The sequence below is a fragment of the Ptychodera flava genome (genome assembly GCF_041260155.1).
Source record: "Ptychodera flava strain L36383 chromosome 23 unlocalized genomic scaffold, AS_Pfla_20210202 Scaffold_24__1_contigs__length_23054250_pilon, whole genome shotgun sequence".
Classification (NCBI taxonomy): domain Eukaryota; kingdom Metazoa; phylum Hemichordata; class Enteropneusta; family Ptychoderidae; genus Ptychodera; species Ptychodera flava.
Window position 1 is genome coordinate 7,054,362 of NW_027248278.1, and position 16,092 is coordinate 7,070,453.

Sequence of the window (16,092 nt, forward strand, 5' to 3'; positions counted from 1 at the left end):
AGTCGTTCCACAATGCAGTACAAGCTCATATCCCATCAGACGGTAGAATTAAGAGAAAACCAGGAGAGAATGGGAAGATCTTTCGAGGTCAACAAATTTCAATAGTTTCTGCTAGTGGTTAAAGCTGTTGTGTAATTTGTGGAGGACCGTGGGTAGAGGCAGCAGAAGAGGGAGAGAGTGATACATAATCATATGCTAGCTTTTTGTCTGCACAAACAGTACTGGTATAATTTTTTTGTTTTCACAAAATATAATGCAAATGAAAGAGTAAAATTCTTATCGTCATATCGATTGCTATTTGCATTTGAATATATGCTGACCTCTTACGTAATAGGGTGCCGTCTTTGGCGATTACAGTATTGAAAATGGTGAATAAAGCGATTGCTTTCAGGGTCACTTTGTGTAGAGGGGCTGTGGTACATGACAGCAAATGTGATGTATAAAATGTCAGATAGGTGATACTATACCCAAAATGAGACAGAATTGTTGTCGCGATGACATAACTAACTAAACCTAATATGTTTGTTAATCTCCATTTGCTTGGTTTTGTGACAGGTGAAGCACAGGAGGAACCAAATTGTCGGAACTTCGTTCGCTTACTCTCGCTCCATTCTGACAATTTGGTCAGTTAATCCCAATTCGTATGCCCCCACCGTGTTTTATACATAACCGACACAAAAAGTAACAGAGCAGGGAACTTGCTAATTTGCATATTCATTCTTGGGGTGAGTGTGAATGAATTCAAGCATGAAAGTGGAAACTAACAGGATGAAAAAAGGTCGCATATAGCTCGATGTTTGAGTAGTCGTACATGCACATATGCGGAGAGCCTGTACGAAATAAAGATGAAACTTCTTGTTTCAAAATCTGAAAGAGCACGATAATATGTGTTCACCTGAACTACAGACATCAAAAATACTCGTCAGAAACTCAACTGCATTAAGTGGGAATCGGCCACCGCGCCGTCACAGTGTCGCTCTATTCTCACTCAAAGGGAAATTTCTCTCGTCCGTTCAGGCTCAGTATCACAGGCGGCCCAGACGTAACGAGTCTTTCTCACTGTTTTCTCTACAGTTCCCCTCCTTTTCTTCATGCTCTGACTGATCGGAGTAAATATAATAAATGATTCTACAACCTAACCTAGCCTCTGTAACTCTTTATTTATTTTACACCCCATTAAAAGGACAGTAATCTGCCATATACATATCTTGTAATTAATTAGTCAACACAACTAATTATGCTAATGAAAAAGTAGTAACTTTTCCTATCTTTCGCAATGTTGACCAACCAATAACATCCCTGAGAAGTCGACTGATGAGCATTATTAGTTGTGTTGACTAATTAATTACAAGATGTGTACATGAGAGATAAACGTCCTTGTAATGGGGTGTAAAATAAATAAAGAGTTAAGAGGCTGGGTATGGTTAAAGAATCATTTATTTTATTTACTCCGATCAATCAGGCGTAAAGAAAAGGAGAAAAACTGATGGAGAAAACAGTGAGAAAAACTCAATGTGTCTGGGCCGCCTGTGGCTGTATCTAAGTTGGATATGTAGGTATGTACAGTAGGCCTAATATGTTGCAGATAATGAATGTACATTGTACACAATACGAGGAATCATTTACATAGTCTCTGCATGTTTACCAAATATATCGATCATGGTTAGTGATCAAGGACCGTTAAGAAAAAAACGAAAGTAAGAAATGGTGGTGTAGCTGATAGTTTGCCATTTTATTAATATTTCAGGAATTTCCCGCCACGATGTTACCCAACACTTTTCGCTGTGCCAGGAATTCAAAATTTGAAATGAAAAAAAAAAGCAGCACAAATTGACCTTTGAACCTGTGTTACGTTAACCATGCCGGGCCAGGAACATTCCACACTGACCTATGAAACGGACAAGAATGACATGTCCTAAGCTACAAACAACCAACGATTCTCTTCAGGTCAAGTCGGACTGGGCGATAAAGTGTTTTCTAGCCTGAAGTGTAATGGCTCATTTTATGCAGCTGATCAAGAATTTCCAGTGGTACGACTCCAAGCAGGGGGCAGATTTTCTCAGGAAAACTGGTCAAGATTTCTTTCCTTCTACTAAGTAAGACGCAAGGTAATAATCATTATATTCTCCCACGAACACAACCATAGCGAAAGTGTTAATCATTGCCAACAAGCCCACAATATTCTTTTTTCCTCAACGGTAAAGATCGGATACTTGACTAATTCATCGAGACAGCATGTGTGTCTTAGAACGTTACGTAACTGATAGTTATGTATTCGTCGGTAGAGCTACTGGCGACAGAACTACCTTCATAATTAGCTCCACCAAAGAGGTACCAATGTACTTTTACCTCCATGGTCAATCCGCCAGTGCTTCTGTACTTTCTTGCAGCGGTCAATTTTAAAACTTTGGATAGGCGATGACTATTTTCACCTGTAAATTGCACACTTCTTGTGTTTTTGTGTCTTACGATAGTAATAAAGGCACCACTTTCCCTTGGTACATGTTAAATCCACCAACTTGTCAGTGTCTGACAATAACAAAGATTCTTGTTCGAGTGGACATAATCATCCATGTTTGAACAGACAAAGAAACATACATATTAGCAACGGCTGTTATGCAAGATTCGACAACCCATCTCCACAATACGGTCAATACAAAATGTCTGTAAATTACTATATTTACTTCTTTTCTGTAGGTCATTTCCCCCACACTCATCATGACCTGAGTTCAATTAGTCTAGAACATTCTCAAGGTCACTGCCCTTAATGACCTCACAACCTTGAATTCAATTAGTCATGTTTGGAATGTTCTGGAAAGTTGATTAGTTGTGTAAGAGAGATAATTTTAGAATAGTAATTAGCATGTCAATAAAAGTTCTAGATTGTTCTTACATGCCTTTATAAAAGGGACGTGCACAGCTTCCAGTCAGACTTTTGGGATCGTGTCTCTTGTGTGTTACTAAACTCCAGCAGTAGTCATTCTCAAGACTTTTCAAGACCTTCACTGTCAACGCTGGATTTATACGGTGGACTTTGTGTAGCTTCAAGCCTGCAAACCAAAGGACTGTTCATTCATCCGACTGACTGTTACAACTCTGAGACTGGAGCTTTGCCGTCCCAGCTGAGATAAGTAGTCTGTACACTTTAAAGCTTGTATTCTATCCCTAACTTAGCAATTAGTTTTATTTTTGTAATAAATTTTGTTTAAACGGAAACTGCTGAGTTCACCCTTTTGTTCGTTTTCTCTGCACGTAACAAATTGGGGGCTCGTCCGGGAGACGAATATTTTGAGCCGTTTGACAACATTTTGACAGCTTTTCAAAACTACTATATACTGTGAACTCAGCGAAATTTAATCATGGCGGAATTTAAACCAGAGGAAATGGATGACCTTGATCAGGACACATTTGATTCCCTCAGAAAAGACGACCTCATAACACTGGCCAATTTCCTTAAGGTAGAAGTTAAACGATCTATGCGCAAGCGAGAAATACAGTTCAAGATTGCAAAACATTTAGTTAAATCAGGCCATTTTGAGGAGTCTGCCTTAAAAGATTATGAGCCCGAGTCTACCTCTGAACTCAGAAAATTAGAATTAGAAATGCAGACAAATTTGGAGATCAAGAAACTAGAATTACAAATGAGAGAGAAAGAATTACAAATGGAAGAAAGACAGAGAGAGAAAGATAGGCAGGAAAGATTAGAAATGGAAGAAAGACAGAAAGAGAGGGAATTGGAAATGAAAGAAAAAGAATTGCAAATGGAAGAAAGACAAAGGGAGAAGAAAGAGAGGAAAAAGAAAAGGAAAGAGAATTAGCAGAACACCGACTGCAGTTAGAAATGAGACGTTTAGAGCTTAGAAAGTCAGGAAAATTCTTCCCTTCAGACAATTTTGACATCACTAAGCATTTCAGGTTAGTTCCCCCTTTCCAAGAAAAGGATGTTGATAAATATTTCCTTCATTTTGAGAAAATTGCTCAGAGTCTGGATTGGCCTAAGGAGTCCTGGTCTATGCTTTTGCAGAGTGCTTTGGTGGGTAAAGCCAGAGAAATTTACATTCAGTTGTCAGTAGAGCAGGCTTCAAATTATGATTCTGTGAAGGAATTAATTCTCAAGGGCTACGAGTTGGTGCCTGAGGCTTACCGTCAGAAATTTAGGGACTATGAAAACATGAAAGAACAAACTTATGCTGAATTCGCTCGAACAAAAGAGCAACTATTTGATCGTTGGTGTTCTTCTGAAAAATTCTGTCAGGATCATGAAAAATTACGACAGCTTATTTTGATTGAGGAATTTAAAAGGTGCATTCGGAGTGACATTAAGACATTTATCAATGAACAAAAGGCAGATACATTGGAGGTTGCTGCACGTTTGGCCGATGATTATTCATTGACCCACAAATCTTCATTTCTCAGCAAACCATCCCAGTCCTTTTCATACAGAAACAATGCAGGTAAATTTAACTCCTCCTTTTCATCCAAGAATTTTTCAAAGGAGAGTAGAAAATCAAATGACAACAGTTCACAGAGTTCAAGTAACACTCCCACATCATCAGATCCCAAGTCTCAATCTCCTCCTGACAAACAGTTCGGTACACTTTCTTGTAATTATTGTAAGAAAGACGGCCATTTAATGTCAGAGTGTTTCAAATTGAAAGAAACGTGAAGGTCAAACAGGTCAAAGTGGATCTAAGCCCACCGGCTTTATTTCTTCATCAACTCAATTAGAGTCTAATAATGTGTGCAACACATTTTCTGAGGTTAAACCCCTCTTATCCCCAATTAATGAGGTCAAGGTCAATTCTTCTCAAGATAGCATTATGGGTATTTTCGAGCCATTTATTCATAATGGTTTTATATCACTTTCTAGTGATTTCTCTTCCGCTACCCTGTCAAAATTTTAAGAGATACCGGGGCTTCCCAGTCTCTTTTGTTGGCAGATACCCTGCCGTTTTCTGAAAAGTCATTTTCAGGTTCTAAAGTTCTTATTAAGGGGGTAGATTGTAATGACTACATTCCTGTTCCTCTCCATAATGTCTATTTGTCTTCGGACTTTGTTTCTGGACCTGTGACTTTAGGTATTAGGCCTTTTTTGCCTTTTGAAGGGATTCACCTTCTTCTCGGAAACGACCTTGCTGGGGACAAGGTCATTACTAATCCACTTGTGACTGATAATCCTACTTTAGATCAGGATCCAGAGCCAATTGAACAAGAGATACCCGATTTATTTCCTTCATGTGCCATTACTCGAGCCATGTCAAAGAAAACTTCCGAGAATCAAAATACTCTCAAAAATAATGTCACAGATGTTGACTTAAATGACACCTTTCTCAGTCAGGTGTTTGACACGGATCATTCCGTTATCCCTCGTGGATTTGAAACTTCCAGTAAAACTTCTGCTGACCAAAGTCAGACATTTTCTAGATCAAATCTCATTGCAGAACAACACAAAGACCAGATATTTCAGATATTTTGTCTTTGTTTGACAGGGTAGATGATGAAGGTAAAACTTCAGATAGCTCTGTTTCCTATTATACAAAATCTGGTATTCTCATGCGTAAATGGAGACCTCCAGATGTTTTGGTTGATGACGATTGGGCTATAAAACATCAAATTGTGGTTCCAAAGCCCTATCGTGCTGAAATATTGCGCCTGGCCCATGAAACCCCCTGGCTGGTCATTTGGGAGTAAGGAAAACTTATCATAAAATTCTCAGTCACTTTTATTGGCCTAATCTCAGGCAGGATGTAGCACATTTCTGTAAAACTTGTCACACATGTCAAATGGTAGGAAAGCCGAATCAGACCATTCCAAAGGCCCTTTACAGCCAATTCCTGCATTTCAAGAACCATTTAGTAGGATACTAATAGACTGTGTTGGGCCCCTACCAAAAACAAGATCAGGAAATGAGTACATGTTGACAATTATGTGTACATCAACCGGTTCCAGAAGCCATACCACTGAGAAATATAAAGACAAAGACTATAGTGAGAGCTTTAGTCAAATTTTTCACTTTATTTGCCTCCCTAAATGTGTCCAGTCCGATCAAGGCTCCAACTTTATGTCTGGAATTTTTCAACAAGTAATGGATCAGCTAGGCATTAAACAGTATAGGTCATCCGCCTATCATCCAGAAAGTCAGGGTGCTCTTGAGCGATTTCATCAAACTTTGAAAAACATGATTAGGACCTACTGTTTTGACACAGAGAAGCAGTGGGATGAAGGAATTCATTTTCTGCTCTTTGCTGTTAGAGAGTCAATTCAGGAGTCTCTTGGTTTTAGCCCATTTGAGCTTGTATTTGGACATACAGTCCGTGGCCCACTTAAGCTCGTTAAAGAGAAATTCCTATCAGACGATGATGATTGTCTGAATATTTTGCAATATGTGTCAGATTTTCGTACAAAACTCTCTAAAGCATGTGAATTAGCCAGAGAAAATCTTGAGTCATCTCAGCAGTCAATGAAAACCAAATATGATAAAAGCACCTCAAAACGGAAGTTTGAACCAGGTCAAAAGGTTCTTGTTCTACTTCCAATTCCTGGCAAACCACTCCATGCTCGTTACTTTGGGCCATATCTAATTGATAAGAAATTGAGTGATTTAAATTACATCATAATAACACCTGACAGGCGAAAACAAAACAGCTATGTCACATAAATATGCTTAAGCCATATTTGGATAGGGATAATCCTACTATAACTCAGCCTGTCAGTGCAGTCAGTTCAAACCATTATGAAGATAGTGATACTGAAACTGACTTGAGTGAAAATACTCTAAACTCAAAGCTGGGCTCGGTCAAGCTTCAGAACTCAGAAATCCTGGAGAAGCTGGAGTCTACAAAGTTGGCACACCTCCAGCCAGAACAACAACAACAGGTGAAAGAACTGCTCCATGAATATAAACACCTGTTTCAAGATGTTCCAACGAGGACAAACGTCATCTATCACGACGTTGATGTTGGGGACAGTAAGCCTGTAAAACAACATCCATACAGACTGAATCCAACAAAAGCGAAATATCTCCAGGAAGAAGTCAAATACCTGCTGGACAATGACTTTATTGAACCCAGTAAAAGTAACTGGAGTTCGCCATGCATACTTGTTCCCAAATCAGATCACAGTTATCGTATGTGCACGGACTTTAGGAAGGTCAACACTTTAACAAAGACAGACACTTTCCAATCCCGAGGATTGATGACTGCATCGACCGAGTGGGAAAAGCCAAGTATGTGACGAAATTTGACCTACTGAAGGGATTTTGGCAAGTCCCTCTGACGGATCGTGCTCGTGAAATATCCGCCTTTGTTACACCAGACGGATTATTCCAGTACAAGGTGATGCCATTCGGAATGAAGAACTCTCCGGCAACGTTCCAACGGATGATCAACGACGTCATATCCGGGCTAGACGGGTGTGCAGCTTACGTTGACGACGTCATCCTGTATAGTGACACCTGGGAGGAACACATCAAGCTCATGCGGAAGTTCTTTGAGAGACTGAGTAAAGCAATGTTGACTGTCAACCTTGCCAAATCTGAGTTTGGTTGGGCGAGGGTAACTTACCTCGGACATACTGTAGGACAGGGTGAGGTAAAACCTGTTGATGCCAAAATCAGTGCCATTTCAAGTTTTCCCATACCAAACTGTAAACGACAACTGATGTGCTTTCTCGGTATGGCTGGCTACTACAGAAAATTCTGTCCAAATTTCTCCACAATTACTGAGCCTTTGACTAACTTACTTAAAAAGAAAGTAAAGTTTGTTTGGTCAGAGCAATGCCAACAGGCATTTGATACACTTAAAGCCATACTGCAAAGTGCTCCAGTGTTGTCTGCACCAGATTTCACTTTGCCATTCAAATTAGCTGTGGATGCTAGTGATACGGCTGCTGGTGCTGTTTTATTGCAAGAGGATAGTCATGGTGTAGATCATCCTGTTTGCTATTTTTCACGCAAATTTAACAAATCCCAGAGAAACTACTCTACAATTGAAAAAGAGTGTTTATCTTTGATATTAGCTTTACAGCATTTTGAAGTTTATGTTACTTCTTCAAATCAGCCAATAGTGGTTTATATTGATCACAACCCTCTTGTTTTTCTGCAGAAATTTAAAGGCAAAAATCAGAGATTGCTAAGATGGAGTTTAATGTTACAGGAGTTTAATCTTGACATTAGACATATCAAAGGCAGAGACAATTTAATTGCAGACTGTCTCTCTCGTATTTAGAGTTTATTGTTGTTCACTTTCAAGAAATTTTACTTTAGAGTAAAACAAAATTTGAGTACTTAAATCCTTTTCAAGATTACATTTGTAAAAGAAAGATTTTTCTTTGAAAAATTTTCTTTTTTTTTGAAGAGGGGGTGTGTTATGTAGGTCATTTCCCCCACACTCATCATGACCTGAGTTCAATTAGTCTAGAACATTCTCAAGGTCACTGCCCTTAATGACCTCACAACCTTGAATTCAATTAGTCATGTTTGGAATGTTCTGGAAAGTTGATTAGTTGTGTAAGAGAGATAATTTTAGAATAGTAATTAGCATGTCAATAAAAGTTCTAGATTGTTCTTACATGCCTTTATAAAAGGGACGTGCACAGCTTCCAGTCAGACTTTTGGGATCGTGTCTCTTGTGTGTTACTAAACTCCAGCAGTAGTCATTCTCAAGACTTTTCAAGACCTTCACTGTCAACGCTGGATTTATACTGTGGACTTTGTGTAGCTTCAAGCCTGCAAACCAAAGGACTGTTCATTCATCCGACTGACTGTTACAACTCTGAGACTGGAGCTTTGCCGTCCCAGCTGAGATAAGTAGTCTGTACACTTTAAAGCTTGTATTCTATCCCTAACTTAGCAATTAGTTTTATTTTTGTAATAAATTTTGTTTAAACGGAAACTGCTGAGTTCACCCTTTTGTTCGTTTTCTCTGCACGTAACAACTTCTTTTCCGACAAGCTCTTTTTGTCTGACGATTCATTTAAATACGTTAATGATATGCATGGCTCTACGTCATGATTAGATCATTTTAATTCTACGTATAGCTCTAACCTTTTGGCGATCCCTGGGATCGCCTGTGTTCTAGTCTGTAAGAGAATTATGGAGATGTCGTAGCCTTTTGTTTTCCATTGAAATTATAATCTAATGGGTGAATTTTCTGATGGGACAATCCGGTGCCAACACAGGCCTTTAAGTCTATGGAAATTTTGTATGACTTGATCTTATCAGTTCATTTTCAATTTAGTATTACTTGCAATGTTGCTGTCTTGCCATCGTGTGAATCTAGTAGCCCAGACATTCCCTATTGCAAACCAGGGTTGAATTTAAACTGGTCTATAGGGTCAGCAACAAACAACGTGATATGTACACTGCTATCTCAGACAGACTTCTTGCAGATTAGTGTTCCTAATTATTCATTATGCTGTGAAGATGTTTACTGTAAAGACAAGAATCATGCTGACGGTATTCTTGATTTCTATGACAATATCATTGATGGTTTACATTTTTGCACGCACTCGGATTAGCTCTGGCACTGGCAATCGTAAAAGACGTACAATTGTTTGTTGGAATGACCATTTAACATTTAAAAGAGATCCATTCAACCCGTGATGCATTTTAACTATGGCCTGAGTGTTGTAAACCCAGGCGTTATCGATTGTATGACTTTCAACGTTGTACTCATACTCGTTAAGGGCGTGTCGGCTTACGGTAGTTCGCGCCTCGAAAGTGAAAGACTTCAGCTTTTGCTCAAATATTCCGTGAGGAATCTTTCAACCATTCTCTTTCAAAATCAAGAATAAAAATCGGAGGTCACCTTGCAATTTTGGTACCATGGAAACAAATAACCCAAGATTTACCGATAATTAAAATTCAAAATGGCCGCTATTCATGTGCTAACTCTATGAAGAAAAATAAAATTTTCGAATTTCGAAAAAGTAAGCCGGTGAAACGTTTTCTTACACCAAAAGCTTTAAAATGAACCACCACAAGTGGTAGATCGGAAAAGAATTTTAAAAATTTGAGAGTCCGATTTGTGTCCCCGAGGCGCGTTCTACCTTAATGAAGAACAAATTAAAGCTGATGCTATGGCCAAAAGTCTCTTTGTTGGAAATCATAAAAAGGTTTGGCACTCCGCTAATCATAAAAAAAATGTTCGTCCAGACCAAACAATGTCGGTGACTGTACTGGCGAAGCAAATGTTGCTGATATGTGGCGTAACCATTACCATGGCGTTTACAACTCTGTGAATACGACAGATGACCATAAGTTTTTGTTAGATGCTGTTGAAAAGTGTACTCTCGATAATGATGTCATTGTTTACCCTGTGACGTTAGCTATGCCATAGGGAAACTACAGGCTGGTAAAGCTGCTGACCCTGACGGTCTTTCAATAAAGCATTTTATGTATGCTAGCACAAAAACTTTCCGTGTTACGCAGTATGTGTTGTACTGTGATGTTCGTGCACGGTGTTTGTTCTAGGTGATTTTCTGGTTCAGATTTAGTTCCCATCATAACGAACAAAAACACCAATATTAATGACAAAAGAAGCTATCGTCCGATTGCAGTTGCCGCTAAGCTCATGGAATTAATTTTACTTAGAAATATCGAATATTAATGTTTTATTGAGATGTCACATTAGCAGTTTGGGTTCGGACCAAGTCATTCGACCGATAAGCTTATGTGTGTCTTTCAATTACTATCGAAAGCATGGTAGTAATGTTATCACTACTTTCTGGACGCCTCTCTCTGAGGCATTTGACAGGATCAACCATTGGGTTTAATTCAAAAAGTTAATAGATCGTTTTATATTTGGTGTAATTTTTATTATGAAACGATCCAAAAGGGCAAGAAGTCTGTGATTGATGATTTTTGAGTCAGCCTATTTTTAAATGTAGCTATGCTTTTCGTCAGTTTGAGGCATGACCCTGATTAACATGTAAAGTAATTGAAAAGGTCATGTCGGATGCGGCAAAACAGCAAGTTTAGATTGATGTTACTATTTCATTAACCATGAATATATAGACAAGTTCACAAATATTCATGAAAAATATTGATATTTGTCATATTTTGAATGATAGTAAATAAAACACTCATGCTTTTTTTGACTCCAAACATTTGCAAAATAGCAAGCTTTAAGATGGCAAGCAAAATATTAGTTGACATGTAATATTTTTTTTTAGTTTTTGAAAAAAAAATCTGCTATTAATTCAATTATCCGAAAGTAGTTCCAATTACGTTAATTAGCTTTAATGAAACGCATGTTGCCGTCAATGTCAGTCTCGATTAAATACCAGTATTTTGTCAAGTAGGCAGACAGCATTGAATAAGATGGCATGAAGTAAATGTACCGATTGACCATGAAAGGTTTTAGTGCTATAGGGTACTTATTTCTGTGTCGCTAACTTACATTTTTAATAATGTATTATTCTGAGTACATTTTTTCTTCATATCCCCTCAGCTCCACCATGGAATGTAACACGACTGCCGTAAAGACGTTGACTGTTTGTATCATAGCAGCGACGCTATTTGTAACAACTAATTACATCGCCCTTCGGAGACAAAGCCATCAGGACACGCAGAATTTTGTTACAGTCTCTCACAGGTAGGAGGCATTATTCTCTGTCTATCTGTCTGTCTGTCTGTCTGTCTGCAAGCTCTCTCTCTCTCTCTCTCTCTCTCTCTCTCTCTCTCTCTCTCTCTCTCTCTCTCTCTCAAATTTGACATATTCTAAACGGTAAAGCCGTAAGTGATGATGATGATGATGATGATGATGATGATGACAACGACGATGATGAAGATGTTGACTCTTTGTAGCAGTAAGGGATATAAGCAGCATATTGCTTTAACGAAAACGTTAAATGCCTTTCTAGCATCCTGGCTACCGGTCAAAATAATATCAGCTGCCCGAAAAAGGGAGATCAAATTAATTTCAATAAACCTGCCAACAAAAATTGGCATACGCAAATTGATGTCAACATCATAGATTCATTTGGCAATAGAATGGTTTTTGAAAAAAAGACAGATACGCTGTATGGAGTACATTCGACCGAAAACCTTTTAACGCAGTGACCGGGAACCTGATTGACTTTAGCGAACAACGCTGCTATTATCGCATGTCAACCAATCAGATTGCTGTATTTTCGCAATCAGTATACTGATAAACACGGAGCTGCACTTACAGATGTTGATGATGCAAAATCTTACTATACTTAATTTTGGTTAATTTTTCAGGCTGGCGTTCCAGCGATCAAGAAACTCTTCAGAGGTCGTCGCAAGGGCAAAGGTCACGTGTAACGCAACAACTCAAATAGCTTTCATCAAGACTCACAAGACGGCCAGTTCTACAACCAGCTCTGTCATACAACGATTTGGCTACGCTCGGGGTTTGGCGTTCGCCCTGCCCAAATCAAACCACATATTTAACGAAGGTCAACTTTTCTCCCGTAAACTCCTTCTGCAACCAAGGCCATCTGAGAACAAGGGCGAATACTTTAACGTTATCACAAGCCACTTGAGATACAACAGAGCTGAACTTGATAAAGTTGTGCCAAATGCAACGTATATTACCATACTGCGCAGTCCAGTACAGAGATTCGAATCGGCGTTCGGTTATTATGAATATGCGCGGAGGTTCAATTTGTTAGACAGTAAAAACCCCCTACAGGACTTTATGGAAGATCCTGACAAACATTATAAGAAAGTAAACGGAGTCTTTCGAGGTCTGTTGAGAAACGGCATGTCTTTCACCTTTGGATTCATTAACAACTTGCATGACAATGAACCAGCAATTCATCGATTGATCGACAAACTCGACAATGAACTTGATTTGGTATTAATTGCCGACTACTATGATGAATCTCTGGTGCTGTTGAAGAAAGTGCTTTGCTGGCAAATGGACGACATTCTGTACATCAGGAAAGGCATACGGCATAAAAGCAAACTATACAAAATATCCAAGTCTCTCGCCAAGAAGATTACACAATGGAACAAGGCTGACGTCATGCTGTTTAACCATTTCAACGCCACCTTCTGGAAGAAAGTGAACAGCTATGGTCCAGACTTCTACAAGGATGTCGACGAATTTCGCAGGCGTTTGAAAAGTTTTACTGAAGACTGTGTCGATAGTCAGAATACGAGAAATATTAAAAACCGGGAGGAAGCTCTCGTGATGAAGACAAATGCCAGCGCCGAGTGTAAACTAGCTTTCAAACGTGATACTGAATTCCACGCCATTCTAAGGAAAGAGGCCAAAGAATACTCTGATATTAAAATGAAAAATGCTTCAAATATCATCAAAAAGTCACATTAGCTGTGTATCTGGCCATCGTGAGAATACGCTTAGTTATTAACAAAAGGAAAATTGCAGAGACGATGTCATCTGTGACATAAACGACTGGCAAGCCGCGGAATGATATGTGACCGAACTATTCATCCTTTGAAGATATCGGTGTCCTTTACTATATGCCGTGTATCGAACGTCGCATGCTCCATAGGAATCAATGGTAACTCGTCGAAGACGTCACGCACTTCATTGTCATCATTTGACTGAAAGTGAACCAGAACTATAACAGTGACTAACATATATTAATGCGCCATTTGATGATGAAAATCGTTCCATTTTTAACGGATTTTCGTCTAAGATCGAAATAAAGAATTTAATTATCATTTGCCAATAAAGCTAAATATTTTGAGTGAAAATTGTGTAAGAGAGGCATGTAATAAAAACGTTAAAGCCCAAACAAGGGACTATGTACCCTCGATGTAGTAGACCATTTGCCCTCCTTGCGTCGGGCAAATGGTCACCTACCCTCGGGCATACAGTCCCATGTTTGGGCAATATATAATATGCCTGTGCAAAAGTCGTAAATACACCTTGAGGGAGATATTCCCTCTCTGGAAATTTAAATTTCCAATTTGTCGCCGATTCGCAGGTTGTGTGGACTCATGCTGTAGGAGCTTGTGGAATAAATACAGTCATAGCGCACTACGTGCCCATTCCGTGTTTTTCTCCAGAACACGTCACGTGATGAGGAATAAAAAACCTCTAGTCACCTGTTTGGTCTGGTGTTTCTTGTAACTGACGGCTCCTCAGAGTAATAAACTGGCGTCATAGCCCTCATGACCAGGCAATAGCTGTTCAATATCGTACTTTTGGTATTATTAATATAAATAATTTCCCCCCAAAAAGTTAACATAATCATAGATAATCTTTAGATAATTTTGAGCTTATACAAAATTTTGCACGTTGATCGGCTGTTTTTAATCTTGAATATGGAAATTAATAGTTGAAGTTTAGCAGTATGAACAGAACATTTTATGGGTTTTTTTATTCGAGGACAGTGCTTACAGCCATGAGAGTAGATTTAAATCAATAGAACTATACTTTCGACTGGGTAAACGAATTTGAATCTCCAGACTCTGGGACCGTGCAACTAAAGAATTCTCTGCAACAATTGAACTCTAAACCCGATTAGAGCGTGTAGTTTCTGAAAGCCTTGTTATTGGCAAATGTTGTAATTTGTGCATGCATTAGTGCCGTCTTCTATACACACATAATAGTGCTTTCCAATATTAAAATTTGCAGCAACTTTCGACAACACGCTAAATTAAAGCCCCTGTAGCTGTAACTCTTAAAATTTGTCAACCTGAAAAAGGCTTTCTATTTTCTCTGGTTTTCTTTAAATTCTAAAGATTTAAAGGATATAGCGGGACAAGTAAATTTAAATTTTAAGCGTTATTTTGATTTTCCGCCATTTTTAAAAATTGGTAATATTACAAAGAAAACATGGCATATGGTGTGCCACTGAAAACATTAACACTATGCATTATATTGGACTACTCTGTGGTTTCTGTGAAGATTCCAATGCATATATGCACTGCGTACTGTGTTTTTGCTTTATTTGCATGAGGGCGCCATTTTATGTTTGGGCAAACATTTATTATTTATCTTGCTCAAAATTGCACATGTAGTCACAGTGGACAGTGTATTCTACCCGTATAAACACCCCTCAATGAGTACATTCCCATGAACTTGTTTTAGTTTGGAAGTAAAATCACAAAAATAATGCTAAAAGATACAGCTATCGGGCCTTTAAAGAATTGTGTCTGTGATTTCCTTATTCTGTCCTAATTTTGTTAGAGTCTTGAACCGACGATCTATCACCAGCCAGAAAATTGTCTCGACAGAGAAAATGATCTAAACCCTCAGAAAAAAATTGCAGACATTCTGACAAGACTGACATACCAGCTTTCGATAACGCAGATTTCGACCGGAAACACAGCGTTTGTTTAAGGAAAGGAAAACAAACACGGTTTTACAGGTTATTAAAGTTTGCTCTAACGTGATCCTCATGTAAATAATGATTGCAAAATACAGATCACGGAAAATATATTATATTTTGTTATATTTCATCTGCCTTCATTAAAGGGACACAGTCGCCAGAACTGTGCTCAAAGGTCGTATGGGACCCATATGACCAATGGAAATACTGTATCTAAGGTACAATGGTGATTGATGAAAGTTAAAACATGTCTGTCATAATCTACATCGTATAATTTAAATGTTGCAGCTATGATAGTGAGGTGCATCTAGATATCGTGCACGAAATACATTGTTTACGAACGAGAAATTCGCACAGGCGCAGTTCCGATGACCGATTTGCTTTAAGGCATTTCGAGCATTGGAATTGAAAAACTTAAAGCTGTGCTCAAACTTTCCTCAACGAAATGTTAACCCTTTGAGCGCCAAAGTCAATTTGTACGACCTTTTGAAGATATACCCCAGTCAATTCTTTTCAGATTTTTGCCAAATTTTTTACAAAAATTTGTAGCCGATGAAATGTGATGTCCATTTTGTTCAAAATTATCAAAAATATTACAGGAAAATTCGTAAAAAAAACCCAGTAAAATGTTGCACTAAAATTTTGGCGGGAAAAATTATGGCTCTCCGAGGGTTAAACAATTGTCCTGAGGGAAAAAAAAGGCTGAAAGAATCTTAAAGCGCAAAACTATGGCGATTCATCCATAAATAAATAGCGTTGATCGCGATTTCGGGTTTGTTACTAAATATAGCTGCACGAGCGCGACTTTCGGAAAAATAT

The 16,092-nt window shown here is 38.5% G+C and overlaps 1 protein-coding gene across 1 annotated transcript; it reads left to right on the top strand.

The window, feature by feature from the left end:
• Positions 1-1,686: 1,686 nt before the first annotated feature.
• On the top strand, positions 1,687-13,669 carry LOC139124982 (galactosylceramide sulfotransferase-like). The gene is made up of 3 exons (XM_070691100.1): positions 1,687-2,108; positions 11,451-11,594; positions 12,224-13,669. Exons 2-3 carry the CDS (start codon positions 11,458-11,460, stop codon positions 13,299-13,301), a joined length of 1,215 nt encoding a protein of 404 aa, XP_070547201.1. The 5' UTR covers positions 1,687-2,108; positions 11,451-11,457; the 3' UTR covers positions 13,302-13,669.
• Positions 13,670-16,092: the final 2,423 nt, after the last annotated feature.